This window comes from Callionymus lyra, chromosome 8 (genome assembly GCF_982586985.1).
Source record: "Callionymus lyra chromosome 8, fCalLyr1.hap1.1, whole genome shotgun sequence".
Classification (NCBI taxonomy): Eukaryota; Metazoa; Chordata; class Actinopteri; order Syngnathiformes; family Callionymidae; genus Callionymus; species Callionymus lyra.
In genome coordinates, this window is record NC_141825.1 from 9274892 (window position 1) to 9294761 (window position 19870).

Genomic DNA, 19870 nt, shown 5'->3' on the forward strand with positions numbered 1-19870 from the left:
TTTTGCATTGAGTCAATAGTTCAGAATCACAGTAGTTGATTTATTATTTTGATGTGTATAATTTTATAAGAGTCAGCTGAAATGATGTCCTTTGGCTGAAGTATGAGCCCTTACAGTGCTTTTCTAGTGTCTTTATTTCTGTGACTCGGTGATTGATAGCATCTTTAAATAGAAATAGTAAAACTCAGAAGCGTCATAGTTTGGTTACTGTTGAAAATATTGTAAACATGCACTCTTCTAGGTCAGTTATATCTGACTAATAGTTTAAGTGCCGTTCTTTGTTGCCTTGTTTGTCATATTGTCAGACAGGAAATAAATGTCCCGCCTCGAGGTAGAAAATCATTTAGGAGAAGGGGTATCAATTATTCCTGTATGAAAGCGGCTTGAATGACGGAGCTACCGGGGGGGCAAAGGTGCGGCGTATAGCACCAACAGTTGTCAGCCTCACAATGAGCTCTGCTGAAAAGCCAATCTCAGATTGCAGCCTGAGAGGTTACCTTGCATTAATGAGCTGCCTTCCCATGGCGAGCCGATCGTGATAAAAACAGGCCAGTGACAAGAGGGTGATGTCACCTCTTCACTGAAGCACTGAACCTTGACTGTGTACATTTCAAGGCCCATTTGCAATCTCACAAAAGGCAACAACACAGCCTGGCAGCATATAGGAGGAAGCATAAACAATAATTACAGCAGTGTCATAAAAGACGACCACAGGGTCCCTTTGTCTTCTTGCATGACTCAAAATGGAAACCTGGGCTGGTATTGTTCGGGACGGTGTTTGTTGTCTGGTAAGGTAAAGGGGGGAGATACGCACCACTTCCTCGTCGGAGAGCTCCCGTCCTTGGATGCTACTACTGTCTCGGACGGCCTGCTGGTGCCTCCTGCCCTTGATGTGGCTGAACAGGTGCACCTCTGAGGTGATCTGCAAAACACAAACACGGCGGTCAGAGGTCGACACTGCAGACACAATGGAGAGAAGGAGACAGGAAAGGGTCATCGAGGCCTCATGGGACACCAGTGAAATGATATACCACCATTTTGTTGTTTTTTTCCAATAGGGCATGACCTGCAGCTCCTGCAGCACCAGAGACAATGCTCGGAGAAATTTCATTTGTCAAAAGTGTACTGTTCATCAAGAGTTCATCCTTTTGTGGAACCGAATCACAAGACCAACGTGTGAACTGCTAAGGTAGCGGTCTCAGTAGCAGGCCCAACACACATGATTATGGGCCTTGTGAAGTTATTGACTATTGAATATCCTGGAAACTTGACCTTGAAAATATTTGACCTTGCTATTATTAATTTTGGTTATAAATGAAGAATTGGGTTGAGTAAATGTTTTAATGTTTTAATTAATCATCTTGATTTTTAATAATATAAGGCAACAACACAGCATGGCAGCATATCATCATTTACAATTGCTGTAGATTTACAATAAAATAGATTTAGTTTCTGTTCCTTTTTTTCCCCACGATAAATTCGATTAGCAATATCTAACAGTTGTTCATTACGATTAGTTTTTAAATTGCTAAACCATGAAATAAAAATGGTTTAAACTCAGTCATAAGGAGGGCCAACATCTTTAATTAGTCTTTGGTGTGGGCAGAAATAATTTTATATTTAACCAAACTGTCTTCAACATGCAATATTGGATTCCCATCAACCTCAGTTTTACTGTTATTGGAAGTCTCTGTATACTTCTTGACATCCATATTGTTCCTTACCTTAGCTAAATCACTTTATAAGCCACAATATCAACATGAAGTTTAATCAATTTTCATCAATTCGTCCGACGGGCCACAAAATGACATGGCCGGTCGGAATCAGCCCTGAGCCCTTGAGTTTTATATGTGTAACTGATGATGTAAAAATAAAGGATTCTTCAACTTTATAAAATTGTAGGAAGCCTGAAACAATATTATTAAAAATTGCAAGGATTCATTAAAACAAATACTTAATATTTACATGAATAAACTTTAATGTCTGGGCTTTTATTATCTAGTTTTTCTACCTGAAAAATATAACTATCGATTTGTTTTCTTACTCAATAAACTCTAAACGTCCCTTCTACTCATGCGCCATCTGTGCACCGCACAGGGTAAGTGTTTGGACTTTTTAAGTGTCTTATTTAAATAGTAACACACTGCCAGTTATAAAAAATGGGTATTCGAGTTTAACTAGATAGGAATGACTATTAATGAGGTGCGGCAAGTAGAAATGCGGTTGTAGAATCCTCTCTGAATCATCAATAAAGGGTTTATGCACTTAATGCGTACATCCTCACAGGACATACTACAGCCTATCAACATTCAAGATGGTCTGTGAAACCAGACAGAAGCAGATCCACGTATCTCTTACCACAACGGTACAAAGAGAGCAATGCTTCCTGCGCTCGTATGGCGTCAACTTGGGTGTGTAGTCTGTGTTTGCGTGACGGCCGCTGCTGAACTCCGCAGCTTTCTCCTTCCTTTGCTCGATTTGCTCCATGTGTCGGCGACTGCTCTCATCATGCTGGCACAAGAACGAACTAAAGTGAGCACAACTGCTTACGTATATTGGTCCAGGTGGTGTGAAACATAACAACCTTGAGTTGAATTTTCTTTTGTAGCTCCTCCATGGCTTCTTGTTGAGCAGCACTCAGGGCTGCCAGGCGTTCCTCTCGGTCTCTGCGGATACAAAATATACATTCAAGCAAATATGTGATGATGGCGGCAAAGTTTGTAGGTGCTCAATGTATACAAGCTTCAGACCCGTCTACATTTTTGTTAACTAAACATAGTTGTTATTAGTTTATTTTTTTGTGGTAATGTGGGTTAAATCAACAGGTGTTTATTAACTTGGAATCTTATTAATAATATATATATGGAATTAATCATATATATGAAATCTATAGCTTTTTTTGTACATCACGGAATAATAATACATTAATTAATACAATTAATTACATCTCGGGCTATTAAATTGTACAATTCTGAGTTCGGGGGCAGGAGTGGAGTGAAAGTATCTGGATGTTCTGTTCTATGTTAGTCTTTGTATCCTTTGTCTTTGTTGTTTTTCTTTGATCTATGTTCTTTGTCTTTATCTTTAGACTTAGATTGTATCATCTTGTTCTTTCTCTTTATGTTCTTGTTCTTATTTTATTTTGATCTATTTTTTATAAAAAATTGCTGTATGTATTGGCTATTGGAAAAAACAATTTTTTTACCTTACCTTACCTTAATTACAATTTACTTTTCTTTTTCATTTTCTTACTGCCTGCATCAACATACCTGGCTCGTTCTCTAGCTGCGTCTTCTCGTGCCTTTTCCTTTTCTTGCTTCTGCTGTTCAATCCGAGCCTCGTGCTCTTTACGACGCACTAACAGCTCCTCTACCCGAGCCTGTCGCTCGGCTTCAAGAACCCTCTTGCGTTCCTGTTGCAAAGCAAACATATACGAACGAACAAGCATCGATCAAAGAGAGTAAAGTACGATCAAATTTTTTTCCGACAAACACCTGCACAGCTTCGTCTCGGGCCTGTTTCTCCTCCTGTCTCCTCTGTCTATCCTCCTGGAGCTCGTTGAGTCGCTGCTCGTATTCATTCAGTTTGGCTAGCGCGTCGTGTCTCTTGTTTTGAGCTTCCAGAGTGTTGATGAATGCTATCTCATTCACCTGAGCGGGCGGAACAAGAGGTTGATGGAAACAGACAACAAAAAATAAATACTAAAAATAGACCAAAAATATAATTCTACAGAAGGGATTACAGAAAACAGTTGAAACATTTGAATATTTAAATGGTTTTGATGGTTGATTGACATGATCCACAGTGATAATCAAACAGGATTGGAAACATCTTGATTATCAAAAGTCCCTTCAGCTGAAGCGGGCTAGAGAAAAGATGAGGGTCACCTTGAAACTGCAGAAAATGTTTCAATAAGATGAATGCACCTGCTCTCATCAACACATTTCTATAACGTAAAGGGATTTGGCAACTGGGAGATTCAAATGGAAAAAAATCTGTCATTGATGGATAAAAGTACATTATTTTTAATATTACTTCAATATTTTAGATAGTTGCTGCTATATTGGTTATAAAAAATATCCTAGATTTCAAAAGGCTTTTTCAAATTATGTTCGTTAGTAGAAGTTACAATTTCCATTGACGTAAACAGTTTTATTTTGTGTGGATTCATTTAATTTAAATAGATTTTATTCGATTCATGGACGTAAGGATTGCTTACAATGATGTAAATATTTAAAATAACTGTATGTTACTCTTTGACCACCTTTATTTCGGGATGCTTTTGGCTGTGGATATCGCTTAATCATTGTTGTTTCAATGATAATATTTAATACATATACAAAATATTGTATCTTACCTTGGCCTCCTCTTCTTGAGCTTTCTTCACAATGGCCTGAAGCTGCAGTTCTCTTTTAAGCTCTGCGTGTAACAGCTTTTCCTCCATCATCTTCCGCCGCTGCTCCAGCAACTCCTCCTTCCATTTCCTCACCTCTTTCTCCTGCAGAGTTTGAAGAAAAAGATTGTTTTCAAAGAATTTACACCACAATGTGAAGGAATCGAGGGGTAGCGGCTCCTAATCTCTCTGGCGTTGCCCTCTCCAGCACGACTGTGTGAGGATTAACACGAATACACACCACTTCCAAGTATTTATGTGGTTAATCCTGATTTATTCTAGCACTCATTCATGTCAGCGTGGCCCGGATAACAAAAACAAACCTTAAAAAATGTTGATTTTGGCCTGGGGTCTGTTAAATGATTGTCTGTGGCCAGCTGGACTGACTGAAAGGACGAGGAAGGGGGGGTTCATATTTGGTGATTCTATCAGAGTGCTGACAGAACTTCTGGGTGAGACAGTCGTGGCTCAGTTTGCATGGAGATACTTTTTGGGACTTTCCATCCGAACACATGTTTTACTCACCCGCTCCAAAAGCTTTTGCAGTTTGAGAGTCTTTTCCTCTTGCAGCTTTTCCCTCAGCTGCTGCGCCTTGAGCTGCTTCTCCTCGTGTTTCTTTTTGGACTCGGCGATGGTTCTGTTGATCAAATGTAAACAAATCATTCATCCGTTTTCTTCCTTTCACCTCTGAGAATCTGGCCGGTTGACAAAAAGAAAACCTGCCTCGAATCGTGTGACACAAGTTCAGAGTTCTGTTTGTTGTTTTTAAAAAAGTCAGAATTTGATTTTATAGAGGTTTAAAAAGAAAGGCTGAATCACCTTTTTCGTGAAGGTGAGGACAGTTTTTCATGCATTTGGATCCCATGTCCTGGAGGTCTTGCTGGTTCTTCCTCAACCATCTCCCCCCATGATGTACTCTGGCGCCACGGTTCACGAGCTAAAACGATAAATAGTATTACCATTTTAAATTAGGAATATGTTATTTTGATATGCATACCTTCGTAATCTGCCAGCACGTCACTCCAATCCAAGTTGTCCCCACATCCACCATTACCTAATCCAGGCTATGATATCAGAAAAAAATATATATAATATAATAGAAAAACATGTTGAACAACATCATTGATATTTGCTTGTCGTTCTTACAGGAAAATCACTTTCATTATCCGTGTCCAACTCGTTGTTTTCAGCCAGGATCTCTCTTGTCAACTGCTCTTCTTCGGCGATGGCACTGGCTATGGCCTCCTCGTTGGCTTTCTCCAGTCGGTCAGCCAGCTCCTCTTTCTTAGCAAGAACTTCTGCCATGGACTGAGGCTGCATACACGACACAAACTTCACTTCTCCCATACACACGTTCGATTAAGCCAAATGTACATTTTAAACCCATCTCTGTTGTTTTTGGTAGGGTTTTATTGAATCAGGTTAAGTGCATAAAATTTGATTTTTGATTTGATTTTTGATTTGTCCTGTAATTCATTAGTTAGGAGAAAATAGCAGACCACCTTAACCACATGGTTTCACCACATATATCACACCAGAGTCACAAGTGAGGCATTCCGGAATCATGCAGGACGCGTTTACTGTGAGGATGAAGAGATGGTGGAAGGAGGCAACTTCAGATTAAGTGGTCACTATTCAAGTATTTCTTGTTAAATGCATTCTTGCTGGAGATAAATAAGTAATCCGCTGTTAGTGACTCCTTTAAATGGCATAATAGGAGGAGTAACATGATGATATTGAAGAAGGAAAAGATGCACTTCTTTTAATATATCTCTTCAATATTAAAAAAATAAATAAAGTATTGAATCGGATACAAAATTTGGAGCTCTGTTGGCTAATAAGTAGGACACCCACTTATCTAAGTAATTATAAAGTGCAGAATAAAAATAATATAAACGGACAAAAAAAAGAATAACTTTGAGAAAGTCACATTGATTAATTTTGTGAAAAAATATTATATAGAAAATGCTGCTTAATATGGAGGAAAAAACAAAATTCAATATAAAATAAGTAATAGCACTGTTAAGAGAACATGAGTATTCAGCTAAATATGTGTAAAATCTAAATATTTCCACCAAAATGTTAAACCTTTAGATCAAAATAGGTTGGATGTAAACCAACTTATTTTGATTCTATTTCCAAACTATCAGCACAAACCTCACAGAAGATTTGAAAAAAAGCATGACATGAACTGCGATTAAAAAAATAATAATGTGAATATTAAAAAGCTTCATTCTAGCCTTTAATTTGAACACATGTGTTGCTTTAACTTAATATAACAATATCTTATGTCTAATTGGGAAGGATCTGTGCATGGAACATTCTGATCTGAAGTTCTGATGTTGAAGTGAGACGTGCAATTTTAACACTGAACATGTACATTTGCTCTGGAGGTTTCTTAAGATTGACTGTGTTTAGGCGAGGAAGCCCCCCTCGGAATTCCTGCTCCAACCCAACCCTCCCTCTGCTCCTCCATCTCTCAGCACTCACAGTAGAAAGCTCTGTGGGGTCCGGCACACTCTCCAGTTTCACCGCTGCCATGGGAGTCTCGGCCTGTTGTGGAGCAGATGTGCCCATGCCCTGCGGCGTGCCCCCCTCAGCCCCGCTGTCCCCTAAGGCCGGCGGCAAACCGAGCCTGTCCGTCTGCAGCTGATCAGGGGCTGTGGAGACGGTCAGAGCGGGGACTGGGACCGATCTGGGGATATCTGAGGTGGGGTCTGAGGGTGATGGTTGGGGCTCTGGGACTTGGGAAACAGGAGGAGCTGCTACTGGGGGAGGCACATCTTCACAGGGTGTGTCGACATACTCCACAGAGTCTGCTGGGGTCTGTACCAACATCCACACACAAATACACACACAAACCCAATTAAAAAACATGCGTTTTCAGAAAATGTACAAAGAGCAAGAACAAAAAAAATATAAAATCAAGTGAAAATCCAACACAAAGCCTGAACCACCAATCATGCAGGGATGCTCGTTCTGACATGCACAATGTCCGAAGATCTCATTTCAAACTACGTATTTCTGAATCAAGCAGAGGCTTCTGCACACCCTCACCAAGTGTGACTCGACGCCTCTCTCGAGTATTTATTTCAGAGGTGAACCTGCGTTTCTCTACCTCTGAAATGTCAGAATACGATCAATCGTCTTAAAGCTGATACGGCTGTCAGGACATTCTGTACGTGAACATCACTGAGCCCCAAAACAAAAACAATGTGGCTGATAAAACGGTCTAGGGTTACTTTGGTTCTCTTGCATTATTGATATCCAGGGACTGCTCAAGGAGAAGGATGTCAAAAAGTAATGATCCACAGTACCTCCGATGCATCACCGTTCTTCGAATGTTCCGCCGTCTCCGCTGGCTCGGCGACGGAGACTTCTTTGTCGGTGTCTTTCTGGGTTGTGTCATCTTCTGCCGGACCCTTCGTGTCAGTCTGTTGCTCCTGGGATGGCGGACGGGTTTGTTTCTCTCTGCCGACAATCTGCTTGGGAGGGACGTGAGCGACGACGGGGCTGACTTTAGCCACGATGGCAGCGGAGCGAGGCTTAGCAGCGCGGCCACGCTGGACAGTCTCCCAGCCGTCGGCATCTTTTTTACCTGCCGGGGAAGAAACCCAGTTAAGATCCATTTGAAAACAAAAAATCGGTTCATTTTATTTTTTTTACTTGGTTTTTCTTGCTGTTGTGTCACGTGATGCGAGCTCGCCACCGCCTGAGAACACTTGACTCTGTCCGCCCAGCTGGGGCCGGTGTGCGAGAGCCGAGCCGCGGCCAGCGAAGGCGAAGGACCTCTGATGAGACAAACGAAACATTATGCGTTTAATTTTAAACAATACGCCATAAACGGTGACATCAGCGTGATGAATGTTTTGTGATTTTTTTTCTTCTCTCCCCTCTCAATGCCCGAGCCACTTGACGACCCAGACGAGCACTCACAGACAGCAGTTCAACGGGCCGCCGTCATAATCAATATCCATTTCCTGCAGCATCTGATTACTGAGCACTACTCATATTGAACTAATGCTTCAGCACTCTTCAACTGACACTTTCATCTACACCTTCAAGAGAATGGCCAAAAAGTGAGAATAAACAAAGTGAATTAAAAAAAAAAAAGCATATTTAATTTAACTGATGAGAGCATCCTTAGACTTTTCCCCCTGACAAGGAGGTTTATCTGATGGTTGATTTGATCCTTTTATCTAGAGAAAAAAAACTGAATTTCTAAAGGGAATATTGAGGCTTATATTTCGCGGTCTGGCTATTTCGCTGAACAGTAAGTAAACATAAACATTACCTCAGAACCTAGTGGATAGCACTTGGGACCCTATCCACCTAAAAAACGGTACCAACAAAACAGTGAACTCCCAAGATGCCTTTCTAAACACCGCTCTATTTAGTGACGGCACATTTGTCACTACAATAACGTGTTCAAATTCTGTTGTCAAAAGTGATCGACAGCTTTGACTAGTGGGCTGGGCGGCAAAGTAGTATGGGAGCTGTTCAGGGCAGCGATGGCAGCTCATATGCAAGGTCAAGTAATTGTTGTTCCCTTATACAGTGAAAAATGGTCCCTTCTTTGCAGATTTTGTATGATTTGGAGTGGTTTTCAGACCACAACCCCTGCACGAGTCATCCAATATTAGGAACAGGAACTATGGTTACCTGAAGTTGACGGTGCGCCGTGCTCCTGCAGAAGGAACCATTCTTTCCGTTGGACTCGCCATGACATGCCGACCTGGAGACATCTTGCGCACCTCCCAGGCCAGAGAGGTAGGCCTGTCAGAAAAACAGTGATTGAACAGAATCAGCGGAATAGACCAGTTACAAATAGACTATAATCTAGAATATATAATACTGAATAATGGGGAAAATAATCGAAAAAAAAGGACCTGTTCTGGGCATCCGTTTTTTCCAACTTCTCTTGAAGCTGGAACCAGTCGATGAGAGCTTTGAAGTCTCGTACGTAGTTGTCCAACATCATCAATACTTCCTGTGGTGGACAAGAAAAAAAAGGTCAGAGTTTAAGAAGAAAATTGTTCAGTACTATGTCGCATGCCTTTAGTTTTTAGCTCCAAGGTTATTTGCACCCTATTTTATGCCTGAAGAATGTGGCAACTATGCCTTTGAACCAGGTTGTCTACAGTTTTAGGAAAGGTAATATAATTTTCCTCAGGGGAGCTTCAACTCTGCACACAAACAACGATATCACCTGGTACTCAGCCAGCACATACTCGAAAAATTCACAACTCCACGCTGATGTACACTAATGCAAGTAGCGTATATCTTCCATTAGAGATTCCATATAGTGACTTTCTCTGTCAACATGTCTTGAATGTCATCCACTTATTTCTCTTCAAATTTTTGCAGAGAGTTAATCTCAAGTTCAAATAATTATTCTATGCTCTGGCTAAGGAACATCTTGGAATCGTTTTCTGTAGTGGGCTTTTCCCCTTAAAATAAATCAGCTTACTTTGGTGGAGAAATTCCTAAAAAAGTAAATATGCAATCTAGCTTAGGAACAGCTTGGGTTGTTTCATAGCTAGTTGAAGACAAATGAGGACCAATAAGTGGACAGGCACTAACCCATGTAACAAAACAAATCAAAAAGACTCATTACTTTTTTTCAAACAAACTTTAAAGACGGATGGCTATGTAGTGACAAGTTCATGTGCATAGGGAAAGGTTTGATGAAGAACAGAGGAGCCGAATGTCCGTTATCTGCACTCAGACTGACTCAAAACATTGCTTATCCAGAGGTGGTGGGCTGACGGGAAGCTTTTCCTCTGAGCTCTAATGAAACAGACAGCAGTGATGGATGGGCGGCATGAAGGGAGTGGTAATTGAGAGTAAAGCTTCACAGTGCTTTTAGTTAATAGACAAGTCAGGCCCAGTGAAAGATGTGTCCAGCAGCAGGTCTGCTGATTAGGGGCTGGTTAACAGGAAGAGACCACCACTATTGTGGGGCGTTCATTTGGTAATGAAGGCCCGAGATTGAGAGCGGTTTGTTGTTCCCTCTGACAAATAAACCAACAGTGAACGAGGGTGTCATAAAGCGCCTCTCAGCATGTTGCGAGACGCACTTAGCCAAGTACAAGCATAACATTTCATGGGGGGGTGGGGGGGTGGGAGACAAAATGTGTAATCTCCGGGAAGTCACGTCAAAAGGAAGACAGATACTAAAAGCCCAACCAACGTCTATAAATAGAACAAGGGAGGGGAATAGCAACAGTCTTTGAATTATATGCACATTAACCTATGCAAAAAATGTAATTTGTTTTGTCCTTTAGCAAAAAAAAACTCGGCCCTAATAGAAAAAATTCCAACTTTATAATCCTCAAAGCCTATAATTTATTTACTAAAATAAGTAAAGTAATAAGTAAATAAGATCTGTTTAACCCAGTGAGGGCACCTTATTTTTCTTTTTTTTGCAATGATGCTGTACAATTCTAGATCATGGTTATTTTACCTGTACCTGAAATAATATAAATGCAATCGAAATAAGGAACTTTGGCAGAAGTTTGCCCTGTCTGTGTGCTTATCCATTTTCTTGTTTAGAGATGGGCTGAATAAAAATGGAAGTGATCATTGCTGCTTTTGATTAATTTTTATATATAAGGAGTTAATAAATACAACACTTTAACCCTGGTGGATTGTTGCATATACCACTTTTACAGGTCCAAAAAGACTACAGTATATAGTATAAATACAGTATATATAATTTATAATAAAAAAAAAGAAGTACTTATTAATCACTCATTTGGAAATTAAAAACATTGACTTGCAGATAATTTAAAGTCACTGATTAACCTCAGCAGTTCTCTGCAGTAACAGAAATACAATAAATATTGACATATATCAATCAATGTAACTATAATGTATATTGAAGCTTGAGTGTCTCAAAAAAGTTTACAAGGTGAATATGGTGAGATGTTTTGGTTTACGACTAAACATAAAGTGCCCACTGTTTCACTGGGGGGTTGTGGCTGCTGGATATCCAAGTACTCTGCTTCCCATTCCAGATGACTCCATCATCTATCAATGTCCATTAAGTCCAAACTGGGTGGGACGCGGGATTAGGAACAGCACCCTGCTCCGTGGTCATTAAGCTGCATTAGGTGGTACAGAGAGCAGCAGCAGAAGAAGAAGGAGGAGGAGGAAAACACCTAGAAGCCAGATGTCTGACAGAGGCCGACTGACAACGAGATGATCACACCGCAGGGATCTGAGCTGCAGTGCTGACCGCAGACCATCACCAGAACTATGCTCAGCATAATGCAGCATGGCAGACGGATCAATATAACACAAAAAATGCTAGTGTGCATTGAAGCATTACAACTAAACCAAACCCATTTTCTGTATCTGCTCAAAAGCATTACGTATATAGAAAAGTAACTAAACTAGTCGTCACAAAACACATTCATCAGTATGGATTTAAAATACAGAAAATTCCTGAAATCTGTAAATGTATATGAAGTATTGTTTACAATCTGTCATTGATACTTTGCCCAGTGGGTCAGACCCAGGAGAGAGTTCTGTGATAATTCTCTCACCAGCAACCAGCAGCCCCGGCCCACTGACAAAAAGCAGAGCTCGAGAGGAATGTCAACCATCCGAGAGACATTTCAACATCTCCCTCTAGCGTTTCAAAATAGCATGGCTGTGCAGACTCCCAGAGAAATTCAAGTCAAATACAGGTGCGAGTTGACTTGTCAATATATTGATTGTAAAATATGCATTGTCTTTTGATGAAGACATATTACCGACCCGTGCAATTACCATCATATTAGAAAGTATTTAGTGCGTCCCAAAGACCTAACAGCCGAGTAGAACCTGGTAAAAAAAAAAGATAGAAATGACAACATTACACCAACCTTGCACTCCAGAACACTCTGGTCGGATTGACAAGTCACGTAAATCTCGTCCACGGCATGTCGCAGGTTATCGAAGAGGAAGGCCCAGTATCGTGCTCGCAGGTCCACTTTGCGGGGCTGTCGGACCTTGGTGGGACTTTTGTCAGCTGCCTTGTCCAACACGGCGGCCCCAGCTGTACTTTTGCTTTCAGCGGCAGCATTCTGGAGAAATGCAAGAGCGAATGTGACACACTGTGCTCGGTGCAGGAGAGTCTTGTTTTGAATATACCTTAGAAAGCTTATTTCCGGAAAAAACAAAAATGATTCTATGCCGTTTTTGTTTTTAGCTATGCAAGTTGAATTATTTGTGATTTTATACCATTTAAAATATATTTTTAATGTAGATGATAAGTTGCGGAAAGGGGTTATCGCTGATCGATGATTGCGTTTACCCACAAAAAGGTCCTTTTTAAAAAATAAAAAATAAACAATATGATCTATAGACCGAATTAGAATAAAGTAAATAAAATCATCATCTTTTTTCACATCACTGCTTTCCACAAATCTCGATAAACACAGGCATTGGTTTCAAGGCAGATTCTTTTCACTCATCTACTTGCGGGTTTGTAACTATGTGTGACTTTTACATCTGTGAACCGTTTTTCAGTGGGTCAAAGCCTCCGTCACATTAATGACCAGAGGAAAATGTGGAACCCGAAGACGGACAAGTTTGGAACAACTGCTGATGATACCAGTGACGCAGATATATGTTGGGATGTTGGTGCACACCGCCCTCTAGTGACAATATAAACAAAACACAAACCTGTTTCTTGTTTCTTTGTTGGAACCTTTGCGCCCTGGAATTGCTTTTGGACTTAGCTAATAGGAAACAAAGAGCATGAACGATGAATTAAAGCAAGGATTGATTTTTTTATGTTGAACGGAAAAATCATTATTATGACTACTATTTACGGCTTAAAGCAATATACTTGAAAAGTGCAGGAGAAAGGAAGCCAATTATGTAATGAGTATGTGATTTATAAGTATCGGCAAGTATATAAAAAGTAGACATTAAAAGGGTGTATCTGAAAGGGATTTACAAGCATGACTAGAAGCAGTACATACCTTCCTCCTCTTTGCTCTCGAGGGGTAACCTCCATGCGATCAGGTTCCTGGCGGCCCGTCCTTCCTCTGCGACTATCTTGCGGACTTTGTCATGACTGTTGGATCGCTGAAAAGATGTCTGTTAAAAAAAAACATATAAACTAAAATGTTAGGTGCCTCAGTGAAGTTCAACATCCTGGACTTCACACGTTTACTTATTACAACACTTGTTTGAAGGTCAACAGAAAAATATATAGGTCACTAAATCCTGGGAATGTTTGTGTTGTAAAGCATCTACAGAGCACTGACAGACATGTATTATTCAGAGGAGGAACTGGGAGCGAGGGAGAATGAGAGACGTAAGAAAAAGAGGAAGTGCAAGGATGAATTATCATTGAGAGCAAGACAAGTGGAGCCACTCGTGTGGAAGAAGAAGGAACTGAAATCAGAAGGAAAACGAGGAGACAGATTGAGCCCTCAAGACAAAATAAGAAGGACGATCGATGCCAATGACAACTAACAAGTTCGTCTTCTCTCAAAAGCCATTAGTCGTAAAACTATGTTTGTTGTATACATTTTTCATTACACCACATCTTTCACTAGCTTTCATGATGATCCTAAAAAGGAAGAGGCAAATCATCCACTGGAAAAAGAAACACATTGATTTAAACAACAGTGTTTATAAGGGTCAATAGCACCTTCTTTTTCGTGGTAATGAGTGACTAACTATTTATATTTTTCCTACTTAAATTGACAGGCTAAAGCAGTTTCAAATAAATAATGGATTTAAACTCATTCTCCTTAGATACTCTATGTGTCAGAGAGCAAAGTATGTTGGCAAATTATACCGGCTGCAAAAAGATGGACCAACTTTTAAAATATAATAATAATAATAATAATATAACGACAGTGCGTTAGCTTCTCCCTAGCTCACTTCACACATGATTAGTATTTATTTTAAATTGTTCAGTTATTAGGTCTTCCAAAAATATACTACCAAGAACTATGGTGGCCCTGAAGGGCAAAAAAACAGTAAGGGTAGAGCACAACTCGACTTAACAGAACACAAGATATAATTATATCACTTAAAAAAAACAAAAACAAAATAGCCATTACTTTGAATAAAGAAGGTATTGTCACAGTACAGACGACACCAACAGAGATAGAAGGACTCCAGAGAGCTGCAGAACCAACAGCTGCTGCTGACATCGAGACTAGGAACATAAGTATGTATGCTGTTTTGGACATCCTTTTTTTTTTCTGTAAGCCATTACACTTCTTCTTTAACCATAGCAACATTTTTAGAAAATTGATGGCATGTGTTTTGATAAAGACATGTAAAGAGGTGTGCACAGTTTTGGTGCTGTTCGCTTCTAAAGCAGTTATAAAGTGCATGTAAACAACTTTAATCACAGCCTGCAGTACACATATTTTCTGGGGACATCAATAGGTTAGTAAATAATTTATATTTGTAGAGCGCTTATCAAATAAATCCAGCAGCAGTGCACCCATTGGGACTCAAGTTTTTAATCTATTCACAATATTAGGTATTGCTGTGGCTGCAAAATTTGTTGAAAACCTTCCATTCAAATCAGGAGCATGAAGGAAAAGTGATGAGTAGGTTTTTTTTCATCAAGTCTGTGGGTTACACTGCCGCTCTCTGATAAGAAGCAAGCTAGAGGGAGAAGCTGTTCTGTGCCCAGCATGCATCATGGTTGACCTACACATTTAATATGCATGAGCGAACTTGATTGCAACCCTCAAATGAGGCAGATACCGTGAATCCAGTCACATTATCTTTAGCGCACGGCAGTGGAGTGCGTCTTCACTTCCACAACATGGACGAGCCTCATGCTTACGAGGAAACATGGACGAGTAAGTCATTTCATTTTTTCAAACCCACCCACGCGATCAGAGATACATACAACGGAGGCTCACACCAAATGTCTAGTCGTAGAAGGCGCTCCTTTCCCTCTTCTAGAAGAACAGTGTTTTCATCAAGATTCGTGAACTGACTTCACTATTTGGGTCAGACAATTATATAACATAGTCTCTGAAAGTTTAACAGTTTTGTTTGGTTACCCCTTGATCCCCCTGATTTGAACAATAGCTCTTGCTATTTTACCATAGCGGAGTTCAGGATTGTTCTTTAAGGATGATGGAGTCATCATCTGAGAGGTTCTTTTTCAGTGTAGCTGTTGAGTTGGGTCTGATACTATTTAATGTCCCTACGGGTTGTACCCGGCTGACCTACTTTTGGATTCGCAAAAAGAAAATTCTTTACGTGATGGTGACTGAGTTGACACTAGTGTCTATATTACCGACTCCGATATTAAATTACCTTTCATCACATAAACACTGATCTACAAACCTTTGATTCTTCCAATTCTTTAGAGGGCAGTGGCTTTTATCTCCGGTGTAAGAAAGAGAAAAGGGATGAAAGAACTTTTAACAAATAGAGCTCATGGTTAGTGAACAAGCATCGCAACTACAGATGTCCTCGGTGTCATGTCGTGTTTGAACGCCTGCAGATGACAGACAAAGTGCCGAGAGACATCGTCATCTACTCTCAAAGTGACAGCAGCGGTAATAACAAATCTAATTTCAGTTGCAGCATGTGAAAAAAGAATGCCGTGTCCTCTGGTCAGTTATTTAAAAAGACTTTGCTGAGTAAGAGAGTAAGTGTTAGGTTTCTGTTTGGCTCCGCACACATGCAAGCAACCGTGAGTACGAACAAGAGGTTGATGATAAAAAGCAAAAGATACATACAGAGAAGAAGTACAGTGTGTCAGCAGAGTCCTCTTCCTTATCCTCCTCTGACATACTTTTGCAGCCCCTCTTCACTCGAGCTGTTCCCCCTTACCCACACTGGCACTTGTGCAAGGTGACATCGTCATCTGACAGCAGGACCAAAATAGATTCCCACTGTGTCGTCCACACTGTCATTGCCCAGCTGTGTCAACTCCTCTCTTCCAGTGGCAGACGCTTCAGACGCCGAGATTTTCACACGCCTGTTCACTTCACAACCACTTCCGATAAACCCACCCCCCCGTCCTACGTGGTCCGGCTTCAACTCGCTCCTGCACTCCGCTGCATCCGGATTTCTTTATTTACAGCCTGGCGCTCCCCTGCTCCGCGTTAAAGCCCACACTCGGTCGCTCATTCTGGTTCGCTCGCTCTCCTTCCGCCACAACAGTGCGCAGTCATGTGCACACAGCTCTCTGCCCCCCGTCCTGGGTTTCCACGGATGAGGAGGACGACTGCAGGCCCGGAGAGCGAGTGCCAGCTAATGCATGCCCGGCAGTGCATCAGCATCAAAGGGCTTTTTGTATTGTAAGGAATGGAGATGGGATGACTCATATTTGCTGCCCAAAGACAAAACAAACTGCAGCGAGAGAGACCCACTTAGGTTCCAAAACTGATTATATGTGAAGATCAAATGTTGACACCTGTTGGCTTAATGCAGGCTGTTCACCCAGCTCTCGAAATGAAAGTATAAACAATTTGGTTTTCAATAGTTTGATGATGATGATGATGTTGATACCTTGAGAGCATATCTCTGCCAAGCAGCTTATTTCCGGTGTCATCATGTCATCAAAACAAGTAAACAACTTCCATGATTCAAGTTTGTACCGTCATTGTACTAGGGGTGGCAACGTTTATACATCTAAACAATTACACAACTAACAAATAATAACCGCCTCACGTCTGTCCTCCTCCGTGTACATTTTTTCACCGATATATCCAAGGGATCAACAAAGTTGTATCCATCTCTCTATCTATGCCTTTAAGTGATTTGGAGCTGCTGTTGACCAATGAGGTGTGTATGTGTTTTGGTCATGTGACTTTTTGACTGAAATGGGAGACTGATAAAAGTTTCAAAACTTTATTGACAATGACGACGCACAAGCTTTTTATGAACGATTGTTAAATGATACAAATGTTTGATGCATACATAAATGTTTGTTGTACATATATAGGGTTTAATGTTTGTAAAGTAAAAAATAAATATAGCGCAGCTTCATAGAATTACTCAGCCAGGCCTATTATAATACATACAGCTCATAAGCACACTCTTGATTTTTTAATTCAAGAGCGCATTATAGTCCAAAGAATACGGTAAATTAAGATATTTAATTTATCTGTTATGTTGACTATAATTTAGTACCCATTTCATGCGGGTCTATACGAATAAGTAAGTAAGTAAGTAATATTTGTAGAGCGCTTTTCTAGACCAGGGTCACAAGCAATCAAAACAATACCCAGTAAAATATATACTTAAAAGGTCAAGACACCACCGAGAAAACCACAGAAGTCTCAGAGAATCAAGGAAAAAGCAAATGTGAGTTCTTCTAATAGACTAGACTAGACTAAGTAACTGATAGTGTGTCTGATAACTACTGGAAGGGCTTTTCTGTAATGGGGTAAAGAGGAGTTTGTTATGGTTATATAGCTCAACTGCATGTACTGGTTACACCACAGTAACAACCCTCAACTACACATGTAGAAAAAAATTGTAGATGTTGAAACCCTAGTTTACACTGGCGGTAACAAATAGATTTATGTTGGCTCACCTCATAAACTAAACAGCTTATAGTTTACAGCAGTAAAGCATCAAATTGTATACCAATTAAAACACCAATGATTCTAGCATCAAAATGTTGCAAATCTGCAAGCAAACTTCTATAGCAAACCCTAAAACCAAATGAAAAAATCTCCCAGGTGTCAATAAGTTAATATATCTCCCATTGCTGACACAATTGCACAATATGTGTTTACAGATTGTGTCATTAAAAAAAAGTCTTATGACATTGTCATGCATTGCCATCTGCACAGTCATCTATTATATTGTGAGTCACTGACGATTCCCGCCTTCTTCATGGCAGAACAAAAGAGAAACACTGTACAGCAAAACAAACCTTACCGTCGTATTTTGAATGATCTAAATGAGCGAATATCGACCGAGAATCAGTCCTCACATGTTGGCGAAGTATCCAGACAAAAGTATCTACAAAAAGATCTGCTAAATTGAGGCTGTTGTTATTGTTTTTGTTATTACATTGCAAGATCGAAATTGTTTCAATGTTAGCAGGGTAACAACAAAAACAGATCGAAGGATTTTAAGGAAATGTTGATGGAATTGTACGAATAACAAAATGGCTATTAATTGAGAGATCAAAAAATGAATGTAGGAGTATAATGTCGGACTCTGAGGTCTGTGGATCAGAATCTACTGATGGTTCCTCGCACACGGTTCAGGACCAGAGGAGAGAAATCCTTCCAGACTGTTGCTCCTAAGCTTTGGAACGATCTTCCTCTGTGTTTGATGATCTACTGACTCCTTCAAGAAACATCTTAAGACACTTTTATTCGTGCAGGCTTTTCCTTGATACTCTTGAGACTCCTGTGTTTGTCTCCATGGTGTCTTGACCTTTTAAGCATATATTTTATCGGGTATTGTTTTGATTGTTAAAGCACTTTGTGATCCTGGTCTGATAAAGCGCTCTACAAATATGAATTACTTACCTGCTTACTTACTTAAAAAACAAACACACTTGAACACCCTTGTCTGGGTGACTTAGTCAAGACTTTATGGTTCTCGGTTGCAGCAGTAGATCATTGGCATAACTAACTCTCATCCAACTCATCTTTTTTTGTGCAGTTTACAAAAGTAAATTAGAGAAAAAATAGGTGTAATTCCTGGATAATCTACCAAGATGACATCCTGCCACAAACCAAGCACATTGATGCCTATAAGAACAGACGTGTTCATAAGGAAATGTACACCAGCTTTATCTGACCTAAATATAGAAATAGAAGGCCATAAAGTTAAAAACAGACTTGTTACAAATGCTATTTCGGGGCATTTTCCAAAACAATAACTGCAGTTCAGATTCCCAAAACTGCACATTGGAGTAGCTTCAATAAACAGGTGCAAATGCATTGGTATGATAACAAATACTGAGGTGGAAACATCAGTGGGAACAACTTAAATACATGTATGTTCGGATTTAAAGCTGCTAAGAAGCTCTCAGGCCTTCGAACGTTCAAACCAAACACACCCACTCGCACAGCAGCAGGCATGTGTCATGTAGGTGTGACGACTTTACAACAACGTGTCTTTTCTAACGCACAGATTTATTTATTTTTAAACGCACCTTTAAGCCGGTCATGGCTGCACTTTTGCTTTTGCCTCCACCATGCGAGGAGCCCGAGCTGTTACTGCCAGACCTCTCCCTGCCGTCCACACCTTGTCCGCCCCTGGGCGTGAGGCGGTGCTGTCCGGGCCCCCGCCGCCTCCCGTCGTGGCGACTGTCTTTAGACATTTTTTATTTTCGATTCGGTCAAAATGGTGAAAAGTTGTGATATTGTGTCGTTTTTTTTAGTGCATTTCAGCGAGGACAGCCGACAGAAGCAGGAAGTGTAGTGATGCTGTGTTTTTTTGATTAGCAAACGTCGTAGCCAATGGTTTTACTGGGGCGTGTGAGTGACGGGCGTATGGACCAATCGTGTACAGGATTAT

General features: G+C 40.4%; 1 protein-coding gene across 3 annotated transcripts in view; it reads right to left on the reverse strand.

Moving 5' to 3' along the window:
• scaper (S-phase cyclin A-associated protein in the ER) overlaps window positions 1-19763 on the reverse strand; it is a 58242-nt gene extending 38479 nt beyond the window's left edge. The window contains exons 1-19 of one of the 3 annotated variants that reach the window (XM_087797609.1): window positions 19506-19763; window positions 13369-13486; window positions 13067-13122; window positions 12265-12465; window positions 9283-9383; window positions 9056-9169; window positions 8060-8184; window positions 7711-7991; window positions 6884-7219; window positions 5540-5707; window positions 5391-5457; window positions 5213-5330; window positions 4919-5030; window positions 4358-4498; window positions 3495-3650; window positions 3270-3412; window positions 2585-2666; window positions 2359-2511; window positions 815-922 (exon numbers count right to left, since the gene is read on the reverse strand). In XM_087797609.1, coding sequence (XP_087653735.1) covers window positions 815-922; window positions 2359-2511; window positions 2585-2666; window positions 3270-3412; window positions 3495-3650; window positions 4358-4498; window positions 4919-5030; window positions 5213-5330; window positions 5391-5457; window positions 5540-5707; window positions 6884-7219; window positions 7711-7991; window positions 8060-8184; window positions 9056-9169; window positions 9283-9383; window positions 12265-12465; window positions 13067-13122; window positions 13369-13486; window positions 19506-19673 — 2748 coding nt within the window. In that variant the 5' untranslated portion in view covers window positions 19674-19763. Of the gene's footprint in view, window positions 1-814; window positions 923-2358; window positions 2512-2584; window positions 2667-3269; window positions 3413-3494; window positions 3651-4357; window positions 4499-4918; window positions 5031-5212; window positions 5331-5390; window positions 5458-5539; window positions 5708-6883; window positions 7220-7710; window positions 7992-8059; window positions 8185-9055; window positions 9170-9282; window positions 9384-12264; window positions 12466-13066; window positions 13123-13368; window positions 13487-16116; window positions 16334-19505 lie in introns of those variants that run through there. The other 2 variants (XM_087797610.1, XM_087797611.1) reach the window with 2 other exon arrangements.
• Window positions 19764-19870: the final 107 nt, after the last annotated feature.